Here is a 14,488-nt window from a genome sequence, read left to right as displayed (position 1 = left end):
AACAGAACAAACAGCCTCTTTCAATAATTTATCAGTACTGTATCTCAACTGAAGTTGTGTGTGACACAGTGCCAGCTTATATATCCAGCCTGCCAGGAACAATAAAACAACAATGTACTGAGCTAAAGGCATTAGAGCAGGTATTTCAACCTGGGTCAAATAAATTTCAACATTTTCTAGCACTTTTTGTTCCCCTGCACTTGATGTGTTTTTATTTTTTCTTTAAATATTCTAGTTTTAATAACTTGATCATATTTGCAAAGCACAAACTATGTGGCTCATCATGTCAATATTTGTGTAACAATTTGCAAGATTGTTACCAACAACACCAATTGAATGGTCATAAATGTATTTGTCATACATAACATAAAACTACATGAAAATAAGAAAATCCAGAGGGAAATATGATGAAGATTTATCTTTACCTTGAGTTTAATTAAGAATAAGTAAGAGTTGTCTGAATTGGAAATGCAAGGATTTAGATGAATAGTGAAATTTATCTTTTTTTATAAAAGGTAAAACAGCTTCAGTCACTAACACTGCTTCCCCAGCAGGCCTTCGTACAAAAAAGTACTTTAAAATTCCACAAAATGTACAGATTAACAGACCTTCATTTTTGAGGAGCTCAATTGCACCAGAGCAGGGGTAGCATAGCTCCTACAGCTCTTCTTAACAACATTCAAGGAGTATGATTTTACTGAGCTCCTCACTACTTGAATCCCTAGATGTGTATGGGTATTTACACCTATTTTTCAAAAAATAGAAAATAAAAAGCCCCTCTAACTCCCTTTTTTAAACCCGGACGAGAAACATGTTTTTATTTTTACTCGGCCTAATTGCAGTCTTAATTGCCAGCCCATAACATACTAAGACGCTGTATATCATGAAATTCAGATGCAAAGTTTAATGTGTTTCATTATTTTGGACGCACCTTTGTCTTCTTTGCTGGTATATCGGCTTTTTTTACCAAATGTATGGGAACAAGTCGCGCATATTTCATTCTGAAATAAAGGGGTATTTAAATACAGGGCTATGGGGCAAAGGGTGAGGGTCATCATGGGGATAATACAGAAGTTGGGACCATATTCAAGACGGGGTTTATCATGGTTATGCTCATAATCCAGGGTTCACATTCTTTAGGCTTCAGATACCCTGTGGGGTAGGAACAGGTCTATTGACTCAGGCAGGTATAGTAGTATACCAGAGCAGTGATCACATTGCCCCAATGAGAAATGTAAGGCAAAGGGTATACAAAACAACTTTCACAATTAGTTCTTGCTTCTTACTTGGCATGGGCTGAAAAGGTAAAATCATAGAAAACTGGATGGTTTTGCAGATTTTTTTTATATCTGCTTATACTAGTGATTAATTATATTGTTGTCTTTTCTTCCCTTGATCTATTTCCCAATAAAATGAAATAATTGTATGTAACCATCACTAAACAGTCATTGTTTCTCTGTTTTCTTAATATGCAGCAGGAGAGAACTGGAAATGCCAGCATTGACCACTTGAAATTGTCTTCATTGGAACATCAGCTGTATGACATCATGAGGGGAACTGAGAATTTGGAACAATATGCCCGTAGCTCATGTAAGTACTACTGGTTGCCTAAATTTATGTCACTTGATAAGGCCAATTACAATTGATCCTTAGTTTCCTGTTTCCCTCACGCGTCCAAAATCAAGAATGGAAAAATATTTAATTATTTTATTTTTATTTAGGTATTTTCATCTTTTAATTGACTTTTTAATTACTTTTATTTGCTAATATCTGTTTTTGATCATCTTAACTTTGATTATGAATATAAAACAAGAACATTGTAGGGTCCCCTACTAATATTAATGTAAAAAATCAATTATAAAGGTAAAATAATTAAATCCGTAGTCTTAGTCAAAATGACCAAATGGACTGTTGATAATAGTCATGACCACATTTTCAAAATAAAGAAAGTAATAGATAATTAATAATTAATAGATAATTAATAATTAATAATTAAAAGTCACCTCGTCCCTTATTTTCAAACTTGAAACAGGAAACTAAGAATTAATTGTGAAGGGCCTAAAGTGCCAGTTTTTATTTTATACCTGGTGAAGGTTCAACAAGTGCAGGTTGCACCTGTATTTTGACTTTTTTTTAATGTACAGCTATTGCTATTGTGTTTTTCATAGCTCATGTAAAAGTACTGGGTACCCTGAACATTGGCAAACATTGGCAAAAATTAATGAGCCTTTTCAGTCATTTTTAAAACTCAACTTTATTGATAAACGATAAAAACAAAATGATACAAAGAATATAAATTGATATATTTTGACAACCATATGTCCATTTTGCTTCAAACAAAAGGCATATGGGATGATATGGATAAGTGTGCTTTGCTCTGCTTTATATAAAATAGAGTATTGAGCACCAAAATGCCTCAAATACCACCTTAAAGTAAACCTGTATTTTAAGGGAACGTTGTGATTTGAAGCTGCACATGATGAGATTTTTCACTGACAGCACTTGGTCAATTTAAAACTAAGTGCCATAGGGTCAAAATCATTACATGAATGACAAAAGTGACAAATTTGGTACACAGGTTCCAACTCGATCCTCTATCATATGAAATGGGTTTCCAAAAATGGCCAAATTAAGATTGATATTTTTGGAGCCACATATTTTCCTAAACTTAGGTTCATGTGAACCTGTGTACCAAATTTGGCACTTTTGTCATATCTTCACACTACTTGACCCTAAGGCAATATATTAAATTTAATGTTTTTTTTAACATAATGGCAAAAAAATATCACTTCTGTAAAAGTTCTGTTACTTAAATGTGCATTATACTGTATTATTATTTGCTTTTGCTTATAAAGCGCCTCAAATCATGTAAATTTTTTGAGGGCAATTTTGATAGTACTCTTTGTTTGTGCCTTAGTAGATTTCCCAGCAGCATACAGACATTTCTTATTGGCATGATCAAAATGTGAGACTTCCATCCAGTTGCCTGGCTCTGATATGGGCCTTTGGCTTAACCTTTGCACGTGCTGGACTTGTTGAGGTGGCATGCAAGGAATTTCAGCTGTGCATATGCACATATCATGGGACGATTGGGACCACATTACCAAAGTGTTTATGTGGGAGACTAGCAGCACATGTGACTTAGCAACTTTACTATTACTATTCTTTTATTAAATCATAGTAAATTCCTGAACTATTTGGTCAGCACATCTGACCTGTATGGTTAAGGTCTGCTGATTTGCCATAATGGCTGATCAGGAAAGGGAAATTCCCAACTGAGCTGACTTCTGGAAGACAAAAGCTTTATACTATAAAAGTGTTATATGAACCCATGCAGCCATGCTTTTACATCTGTGTCTAGAAATTATGGCACATCATGCTGATTTAAAATCCATTGCCACATGGATCTACATTTATGTAAGAGAGCTGTAAACCATGCAAACATAGACATTACATATTTAGGCCACTGCACTGACTCAGTTTCCTTGGTGACTTAGCTAAAATGTTTCTCTTTCGCTAAGTTTTTCTTGGCAAAGCTTTCACAGATATTGCTTTAGTTTGGAGAATTTTGAGAATTTTGCTACACTCCATTAGAGCTGAATGAGTGCACTCTTGCATTTGATAGTAGAGAGGGGTTGATTATTCAGAGCCATTCAAGATTGCTGAGATTTTGCCTGTGGTATGAAAACTAAACCAGTTGAGAAAAAAAACCGGAGTAGCCATAGAATAGTCCATGAAATTGGATTTGTGATGGTAGTTGCCCAGGGGGACTTATTGGTAAATGACCTCTTTTCCAATCCTGTCTGACCTTATTGATTGTGGCAGTAGAAATAAAATTGTGCCACTAATTCAAGCTCCAACTTAGCAAGAAACTTGATTCGAAAGTAAACATATGATTTGGGTAAAATACGCTATAGATCATGATTCATTGGATAAGAATTCCAGGCTTTTGAAAGTTGCAGGTATTCACAAGTTGGAATGCACTTAAAAACAGCAGTGCTGTATTTCCATGGAGACAATGTTGTTATTATTTTGGCAAATAGGTCAACACTGGATTATCTGGCGATATCTACATGTACTGTAGATTTTAGGGTTAGATTTGGATAATTGTGAGTTGACCAGGGCAGTATTGGTGTGCTTCACTCCCTGTTGTATTACAAAATAATACATTTTTGTAATCATGCGAAAGTAAAACAAAGTCATACACTCAAGTACATGATTACATGTACTCATATAATAAAAGAAAACATAAACTGAATAAACAAAGCTCAAGAATATATACCATTTGTAAAACAAATTGGATCAGAACAGCTACAGCATCTACACAGTGCTGAATTTTAATACATCCAGGGTAGAGTGGCAAGTTTTCCGTGTCACGGAAAAACTGACAAATTCACGGATTTTAAGAAGAAAAAAACGGAAAACATCGAAATTCGCGGGAAAAATGTTTTTTCTCTGAGAAAAATAAAAATGAAGAAAAAATAATGAGATGTGAGGTTGAAATAATGAAAATGAAGTCCGTTTTCAAAGACATCAGGCTTGACTAAAAAGATAATGCATTTAGCATAAACTTCTTTTTACCCTGAATGTGAACACGGAATTGAAATTAAAGCACGGAATTTAGTATTTAAAACCACACACGGAAAATCGCAGAATTCGGTGTTTTAAATCACGGCAAACTTGCTACTCTAATCTAGTGACTATTATAGTTTTATGGTGATTTGCCAAATGTCGCAAAATAGCCCCATGTAAGCTCAAACTGATGAACTATACTCACAAGACTCCTTGAAAGCTTCTGAACACTTGATGAGTTTTGCCCCTGAAAACATTATGGGTAGTCAACATTGGTCAGTCATGAAGGAAGTCTTGGATTGCTGGGGAAATAGACAATTGGGGTTTAGAGGAACATAAGGAAGTACTACAAAGTTGGACAGTCTATTTCAGATAATGACCTGATATGGAGCCTCAATATTAACACTTTCCTGTCTCAATGTGGCAAATGAGGTTTACTCATGGGAAGAACTTATCAACCTAACTTAAATACCACAAATTTGTTTATTCTTGGGACAATTGCCTCCGATGCTAATATATTAGGTTGCAGCTTTACAGTTCGTTCTCATGAAGTGTAGGTAAAATGCCTTAAGTTGCATTCTGGGTATAAACAACTGTTGTGAATCCAGGGCATTTAATCTTTGAAGCTTGGGTTCAGGGTCAGGTTTAGCCACAAAAGAAAAAGTGGTTGCCTTGTAATTACATATTGTGGCTGAAAAATGGGGGAACTGGGAACGAAACACTAATTTCAGGTTCAATAGCTAAATCTTATCAAGGTCAGTTGCTTTAATATTTTTTCAAATATCAAATTGGCTTTACTCTTGGAATTTACTTTTACTTAGGGACATTTTATAAGAAAAAATGAGCTCCAAGTCTGGTTGAAATAATGAAACAGGTCATTGCCATGCCATAGCAATTGAATGGCCTAGCATAACTAAAATCAAAACATGTTTGATAAGAACTAAAATTTGGATTTGTGCAGTAGCGCACAAGCTTGATGGTTTATTGAGACTTAGGGACGCACCATTAGATTCTCAGGGGGGGGGCATGGGAGTTTGGGTCAGGAAGAATTTTTTTTTTCACATGAGAGCACCAAATTTTTTTTTAGCTTAGCCAATGGCGGTAAGTATTTTTTTTTCAATTTTAATGTAAATTTTTATACAAAGTTGGGTGGGGAAATTTTTTTTTTACTCATCAGTGAGGCAAAAAACATTTTTTGTCTCGCTAGTGAGCAAAGTTTTTTTTTTTTCGTCTCACTAGTGGCGCTAAGTTTTTTTTCTTCAAAAACTCCCATGCCCCCCCTGGAAATCTAATGGTGCGCCCCTTATCTGTGATGCATTTGTCTCTGAAGAAAATAATGAGAAATAGTTTATTGAGAGACTTATCTGTGATAAGAAAATAATGGGAAACAATGTTTTTATTTAAAAAGGTTATTCATTTGTGATAAATTCTTTATTGCATGTTTGATGTTTGGGCCACATTAAAAAAAAGAAAAGGACAAAAATGTGTGAATTTTAAAAGCTACACACAAGGTCATATTTATTAAATACTAATTGGAATCTATGGAACGTCTTGCCAAATTTGCTGCAATAAATAAAATCATTGAAACTGTATTTTACCCTATGCCTGTAGAGAATAGCGATGCCTGTTCATTGATAATAATGGGTCATTATTGATCAATTGCTTTCCAAATGCTAATATGTGCCATGCATGTACAGGAAAATGGACAACCAGGCATCAATTCAAATGATGATTATGTGTATTTGCCTGTGTTGTAAAAATGCAAGGACAAGCATGTATTGTTCAAGGTACCCAGCACTATTATTGCTCAGATAAGAATTGATTTCTTCTGTTAATTATGCAAGATCAATTAAAATTTTATTTCTCAATTTAAAAACAGAACTGTCAATAAGTCTGGCCATTTTCATGGCTGTTTCAATAATGGTTTAATTAAAATGGATGCACATGCATATGGGTGCGAATAACTCTACTCCTGAAACCAGAAAAATATAGCACCCAATTTTATTTTTAAGGATTTTAAGAAAAATGTGATCCTGATTTTCCAAAAGAAACACACCCCAATCCTAATCCTAAATAGTTAAAACAAACTGGTATTAAAGTTAAATTTTAATATCCTATATTACTTGGCCAATTTTTTGGAAATAAGGCCCCAAAACATGCATTTTAGGGTGTTTTGTATGCTGCATCTGAGATACCTTAAAACCTTTACAAAGTCTAATATAGATGCGCTCTTAATTGTGAGTTAAGGCACATTTTCTGTTCTATTTTATAACTGATTATTAAAATAATAAGATTTAAGAGTAATATCTTAGCCTGTACTCAAGATTCTGAATGTGTGTGTCAAGACTTTGCATTTTGTGACTGCAATTGTTGGGGAAAAAAATGCAAGTTAGCCAAATATTTAAGTCTGAATTATATTAAATTATTGCTAGTTAGTTTCAACTAGTAAGGGATTCGGATTGGGTTATGTTTCAATCATTTGGCAGAACAGGATAATATTTTTCAATCCCAAAAAAATTATTGCTGTATTTTTCTGGAATCACAAGTCTATACGACATACAAGAAGAACTCATTCAACATGGAAATAAATGCAGTGTGAAGATGTCTCTGCACCGTGCATAGTTGCCATCAAGATTGCGTTATAAATTAACATTTTTGATTGTGGAGATGTTAATTTTAACAAGCTGGTGATGAGGTTTGGGATGGGGTTTTTTTTCTGCTAATAATAAGAGAGAAATTGTGTGGGAACCAGTCCTGATGGGAAGCATTTCAATAATAAATGGAAGATGAGTTATCAGGGATGAGAGATAGTTGGTGTGGCAGGCAGGCTCTGTCCAAAGTGCAATGCACACAGTCAGAGATGTTTATCACCTTTTCTTTTAGGACTGTGTTTGACCTGGCTCGATTATGCATCAGATATCATAAAATTAACATAGTCAACAAAATTTATAGTTAGCATAAAGGTTAAAGGGGTAAAGTGTGACTGACTGAAAGGGTGTTTAATTAATGCAATGATGAAGATTAAAGGTCTGTCTGTATAATGCTATTTAAATTAAATTTTCAATTGAAGCTTTGTCTTCTGCTTATGGACATTTTGAGAACAAATTAATTGTATTATTTTATTCAAATTCTTTTTTTAATTTTTAACAAAGAACAATTTAGTCTGTTGTTTAGCAAAATATTTTATTTATTCCTGTTAAATTATTCCTGTTAAATAATGCCATCAATGCCATCCATCAAAAGCTGCAGTTCCCATAAAAACTGACAGAAGCTTCAGAGCTTAAACAGGGGAGATGGTATAAAATATGGCTAGCCAGTGAACTAGAAAACCAGTGAACATAATTTGAGGGATACTGGCTGGAACTAAAACATTTTGTTTTGCTCTAATGTCCGTTCGTAGGCCTGTATGGTTGATCGCTACATTATGTAATGATGATTGATGTTTATAACTTCCCATTTTAACATTCAATTTTTGTCATTTGCTTGGATGATAGGAATTTAAGAATAATTATTATTGTGTTTAAATGATATTCACTGAGCATTGAGCAACAAATATATATCCAACCATGCATTTTTAATGCTCTACCATTGATCCTAGGCTAGTTCAAGTAATTCATTCAGTATTGTCAAGCAAGAGAAGTGACTGTACACTTACTGCCGCTTAGTATTTTACAAACACATGTTTCATGATCATCTTTTTCTTTTGTATAGAAAAAATACTTCTAATTCTATGGTATTTATTTTATTTACGTGTAGTTATTTTACACTTCTTGCCCTAACTGAAACACCCATAAATTTGCACTGCAATTGTACAATTTCTAGCCTCAAATCAATATAATTTATGCACTGCAGATAGAGCAGAGGTATGGCAGGTACACCCGCACATACATTGCATTTACTCTCGTGTATACATGAAGGAGGCAGGCAGACATCAGGTGAATTTCATAGATGGCTTCCTATTCCATTGACGCCACCTCAGTCTTATACCAGCCAGCCTTGCAATACATTAGTGCTAATGCAAATTCTGATCAGCTGTGTGCATAGATGCCGGTATGCCGGTACAGCTTGAGATGACAGGCAGTGCATGTACATGTACATGTACACTTATGAGTTGCACAGTTTGTAAAAAGGCATCATTTGTAAAATGTGCATTTATTTTGCTCTTTTAAAATACACAAGCCATAATATACAATTTTGAATAATTAGGATTTATTTTACTTGTATGTTACAAATTTTCTGCAGCTCAGTTGTACAATTTTAGCTTCAAATTTATTTATAATTTATGCACGGCATCAGATTCAGAATATGGCATTTATGCAGAGGAATATTTTATGCCCTGAATTTGTCATTTATTTCTATTTTATCATATATTTCAGCAAGGCTTAAAAATATGTTCATGCTAAGTGACTTGCTTAAAATTTGTTATTTTAAGACGCTAATATTCTCAAGTATCATAATTATTTTTAATGTATTTTTAAAGGACCTTAATTTAAATGCATAATTTTCCTGTTAACATCAAGATTACTTTGATAAGGAAGACAATAAATATGAATATTGAATAAAATTTCTTTTTTCAAATTCATACAAAGTGCAGCCATTTTGATGACAGAAATTGTTTAGGATATGAAATATACAGACCTGTGGGTTTATTTTTTCCTCTCTCGCTTAAATTTTTTTTTTTTTTTGAAAAATAAATCTGACAAATTCCTAATTTGATATTATGTTAACACTCCTTGTAGCATACCATGTAGATCATTTACAGTTGATAATCAAGCCTTTGTATTGTAATAATAATATTCATCAAATTATGCACACAGATGGGCAAGCACCTAAGCAATTCTTTTAGAGTCTGGAATAAATTATGTAAATGTTACCTTGGCATTTTAAATTTGTCATTTGCTTTATTTGCAACTGTCGTGTTCAGATAAAGGGGTGTGATTTGAGATGTGTCCAAATTTCTGAAGGAACAGATCTATCTCATTTGTTTGAAAGGAAAAAAATAAGATTCCCAGTGTGTTATATTTTATGTTTCATGAACTGTACGCATCTGTTAAATTGAATTTGGGAGATGACCTACATGTGTTTGCATTCAAATATTGAAACAAATGGAGCTGACACACAAGAGGAATGGTAATTTGTATGGGTTCTATAAAAAAGATCCTAAGGTGTGTCATTTCTGCTCCATGTGCATGATCTTTCTTGGGAGGGGAAACATCCAAAACTTTTTTGATATGGCCTTAACTCAAAAATCGTAAGACCTATGGAAATGTATTCAGAAGTACACTGCAGGTTTTTACAGTGGAAAATATGGATCCTACCATCCAACTCGTCTTACTGTCTTACCATTTGGAAATTGGGAGTTGTTCTGACATTAGATGAACCAAATATATGAGAAATTTAATTCTATATATTAGGATCAAAAAAGTTTGTCTCAAATCTGCAATTATTAAGTATAACGCTATCCTTACGCAATACGCATGCACTGGGTCTTTTTTACAGGCTTTTTTTTTAATACATGGGAAATATTGTCCTTACCCCACCCTGTTTTTTTTAAAAAGGAATATTTTGCAAGTGAATGTATCACAGTATTTGACACAATTAACACTCAGAAATGTGTAGAACTAGAAATAAAGTTCATTTAGGGAGAGGGCACTAGTATATAGGGCTGCTAAGAATACACGATTTTGGAGGCCAAAAAATGCAAAATCTGAGTCCCTTGACCTAATATCAAGTGCTACCATCATTTAAAAAAATTTGAAAAAATTTAAAAAAAACAAAAAATTGACAAAAAATTAAAAATTTTGCAGATTTGGAGAGTCCCTTGACCTAGTGAAGTACTGCAATCATTTGTGGTTGATTTTAAAAAATATGGAAAAAAGTTACCAAAAAATTACAAATTTGTATCCAAATGGAACCGATTTGCAACTTGTGTTCACTGCATAATCTATTGAAGATATAAAAATGCATTGGTTTTGTACACAAGTCTACATTGTATATATATCTTAAATAGATTTTGAAGTGAACACAAGTTACAAATTGGTCCCATTTGGATATTTTTTAATTTTTATAATTTTTTTAAAATTTTTTTTTTATAATTTTTTTTTAATGATGGTAGCACTTGATGTTAGGTCCAGGGACTCTCCAAATCCGTGAAAAATAAATTAAAAATCGCAAAAAATCTATAAAAAAATATATATATACAGTACTGACTGGTATAGTCCCACCCCGCTTTGGGGTGAACATTTTTCAAAATTGGGGTGGGACTATACTCGAATTTCGATTTTTTTTTTTTTTTTTCGGTTTGAGTGTCCTGGACCTAAACCTAAATGGTAAGATCATTAATGGTTGATTAAAAAAAAATTTAAAATTTAAAATTTTTTTAATTGTAGGCCTATGTGTTTTGAATAAATTTGTATACAAATTCAATGCATTTTGAATTCATAATAGAGTATGACATGAGTACAAATTTATTCAAAACATATAGGCCTAAATTTTTTTTTAATCAACCATGAATGATCCTAACATTTAGCTCCACGTCCAGGTACACTCCAAAACCGAAAATATTTCTCAGAATTTTTTGAAACTTTGGGGGTGGGACTTTACTCGAAGGTGAGACTATACTCGCGTCAGTACGGTATTTAAATAAAAAAAGATTTTTGGAGCCAAAATATGCAAATTGCGGCACAAATAACGCAATTGCGTATTCTTAGCAGCCCTAGTATAATATGTAGAATACAGAAATTTGGGTTTTCAAGGGAGGGTGAGAAGTGATTTAAATCAAATTTTGTTTGATGCAAATCATAAGTTGGGAAATTTAGCAAGAAAACCTTTAGTTATGGTAGCTAGCACTATCAGACATGTCCTATGATCCAACCTGCTCCTGTTATCTGTTTTAATGCAGGGGATTCTGGTTTTTCCTTCCATGATGCAGATGGTCTACTAGACGATGGCCGCCATGACCAAATTGTGCCATCGCTCAGTTCACCGGGACACGCCTCCCCTCGATCCAGTTCAGACTATGGCGGTGAGCGCTACTCAAGAAAAGTGTTTGTAGGTGGACTACCACCAGATATCGATGAAGGTAAGCTTACATTGGTTATTTGGTAATTTGAGAGGCTCAAAATCAGAGGAGCTATTTATACTCTTTATACATTTGTACAGTGTTCAATGACAAGGAATCTGCATGAAGTGAAAATATTATTTTGTGTAGGTTTTTAAATTAAATTGCTTTTCAAAATTATCTGGAAATATGTCAAATGAATCATGCAGCTCATGCATAGATATCCATTTCTTCTTTGTTGCATCAACTTTGGTATTTGCTGTAAATAGTCAGTCATCTTGTTCAATCTGTGCCCAGAAGCTCAGAAATCACTTGTCATCTCAAATGTATACTGAAATGTTTCTGTGATGTAGTTGACATACTGTATAGACATGACATTGGCAGTGTGTAAAGGGATAGAAGCTGATTCAGATGGCCCTAAGCACTATATTTATACATACCAACGTATCCAATAATTGGAAATATAGAACAAAAAATGAACAATTACAAAAAAATATATTGATGAATGTGATTGTATGTAAATGTTTCGGTACCATACTAGTCTGATGAACGTCATTATTTGTGAGTTGCGGTCTGTTGAAACTTTAAGAGGGCTAAAAATACTTGTGGCACATGCCTCATGTAAAAGAATCTTGATATCCACATAACCTGGGGACAGATGAGTAAATAATCATTATGAGAAAATGAGCATGCTGCCGTATCCTGGGCCATTTATAGTAGTCTTCTAGTCAAGTTGAACGGTGATGTATACAACAAAAAGTTAGCCTGGGATCATGCTCATTAAATTGCAATACATGTTACCTTAGCCAAGTGTTTGTAGGTGGCCAGCTACTTGATACCAAAATATGTAAGCAGAGATGGATAGATGTCTTGAAAAACACCTAGAGGAGACCAAGTGTCTATCCAAAAGCAGAGCACCTCTCGGATCATTGTGATCTTGATTCTTTGTATTTGACAATGGTTATGGTGGTAGGTTTCACCTTTTCAGGCCCGTGGATATCCAGGCAAATTCGTAGTTGCATACTTATTGGTGCCAGGCATAACATCCTATTTCAGTGTAAATCGATTCCTTTTATTGAGCCAGTCATCATACTGTAGTATAATATTTTATCATGTAAATTTGAATGTGCATCTCTGTAAAACAATTTTCACTTCAACTGACTAGAGGCTATATAACAAGAGTACCATACATATTCCACCTAATCAGCATCCCAGGTGCTTTACCAAATCTTTTTTTTTCTTTTTTCGAGGGCCTCACTGGGGACATTGTCCAATTTCTAATAATCTTTATTTGTAAATACATTTTTGCAACCCATGTGATGAACAAGATGAGTCGTAACCACTACTGGTTGTCATTTCATTTTTACGGAATTTTATTTAGATTTTAATATTACAGAATCTACACTAAGGTTAGACATGACTAAGTTGGAAAAGTGCAAGGGACACTAATTCTGTGGAATATAAAGTTCTTTGGTACTACTTCCAAAATTTATGTAATTTGCTAGTTAACTAAAATTTATTTAGAAAGAGGGGCTAATTATTGTTATTTTTCCTTCTTCTTTGTTTTTCCAGAGGAGATCACAGCAAGTTTCCGAAGGTTTGGAAGTCTAGTAGTGGATTGGCCACATAAAGCAGAGAGTAAATCATATTTTCCTCCTAAAGGTATGTTATTGCAAACAAATAGCAAATTCTGACTGTGGCTGCTTGTCTCTCATGATAATTGGAGTATACAAAATATGAACATTTATTGTAATGCAAGCATGTGTGAAATGAGTCAGACATGGAAAAATATGCAATCCAGGAAGTTCATTCCAGAAAACTGATTTGAGGGAAATTGCTTCCCCACATAAGAAATACATGTGAAATTATGGGGAAATTTTCTGTCTTGGAGTAAAATTTGGTCTTTCTTCCAGTCTGGAAATAGTGATGCATTTGAATTTACATAAAATAACTAGGACTGCCAATTGATCATATGTGATGCGATCAAGCAAAATCAGTCGGAACTCGGCGATAATAAATTTTCAGTTTCCTATAGGATAGTAAAAAGCATTTACAAAGCTGGATTTTGCAGAAAGCCCCATTGAAATTGAACAACCAGTTCCAAAGATATGAGCAATTAAAGAGTTTCCAAAACAGGAGGAAACAAAAGGAAATACTTCCTTCGTTTGGCTATATCTCAAAATCAATATTTCCGAGTTCCGACTGATTTTGCTTGATCGCATCACATATGTGCTTATTTTGAACTGCAACTTATTTTGATAATTTAAGTTGCTAAATTGTATTGTTTTATAATTTTACATGCTATTTATTTTGTGTCCAATTTTGTTCTTATTTTACAGGTTATGCTTTTCTATTGTTTCAAGATGAGAGGTCTGTTCAAGCTCTTATAGATGCTTGTATTAAGGAGGAAGATAAACTCTATCTTTGTGTTTCTAGTCCAACAATCAAAGACAAACCTGTAAGTATCTCCCAAGATTGTTCCCCCTTAAAAAGATCTTTTCCAGTAATTACTAGGTGTGAAAAATTATTGTATTCTTTTGAGGCAAAAGCAGAAAAAGAAGAGGAAAATGCCACACAGGTTTAACATTTGCATAATATAAATTACAGCAATAATTATAAGCTGCAAAAACACTTCAAGAAAGGGAATAAAATAACTTGAACATGCTGGAATTAATCAATATGGTGTTTAGGTTCTTACAATCTACCTCTATCCTTCTTTTATAGTGTCTTTACCAACAAAAACCAAAGAAAAAATGTTTCTTGTCAATTTCTTTCCATATAAAAAAAGGAAAGAGGAGAGGCTCACCTTTTGAAAATAGAACCGAGTTTTGTAGAGGTCCTCATGTCTTGTAGGCC

General features: G+C 33.7%; 1 protein-coding gene across 1 annotated transcript in view; it reads left to right on the top strand.

Moving 5' to 3' along the window:
* Positions 1-14,488, top strand: part of LOC140148610 (cytoplasmic polyadenylation element-binding protein 2-like) — a 35,970-nt gene that overhangs the window by 5,626 nt on the left and 15,856 nt on the right. Inside the window, 4 exon segments of the mRNA XM_072170626.1 lie at positions 1,479-1,590; positions 11,504-11,653; positions 13,205-13,294; positions 13,972-14,090. Of these exon segments, the coding sequence (XP_072026727.1) occupies positions 1,479-1,590; positions 11,504-11,653; positions 13,205-13,294; positions 13,972-14,090 (471 nt within the window).

The sequence above is a fragment of the Amphiura filiformis genome, chromosome 1, assembly GCF_039555335.1.
Source record: "Amphiura filiformis chromosome 1, Afil_fr2py, whole genome shotgun sequence".
In the NCBI taxonomy this organism is placed as follows: domain Eukaryota; kingdom Metazoa; phylum Echinodermata; class Ophiuroidea; order Amphilepidida; family Amphiuridae; genus Amphiura; species Amphiura filiformis.
Note: the sequence above shows the minus strand (reverse complement) of the source record. Positions and strands in the feature narration are given on the sequence as shown.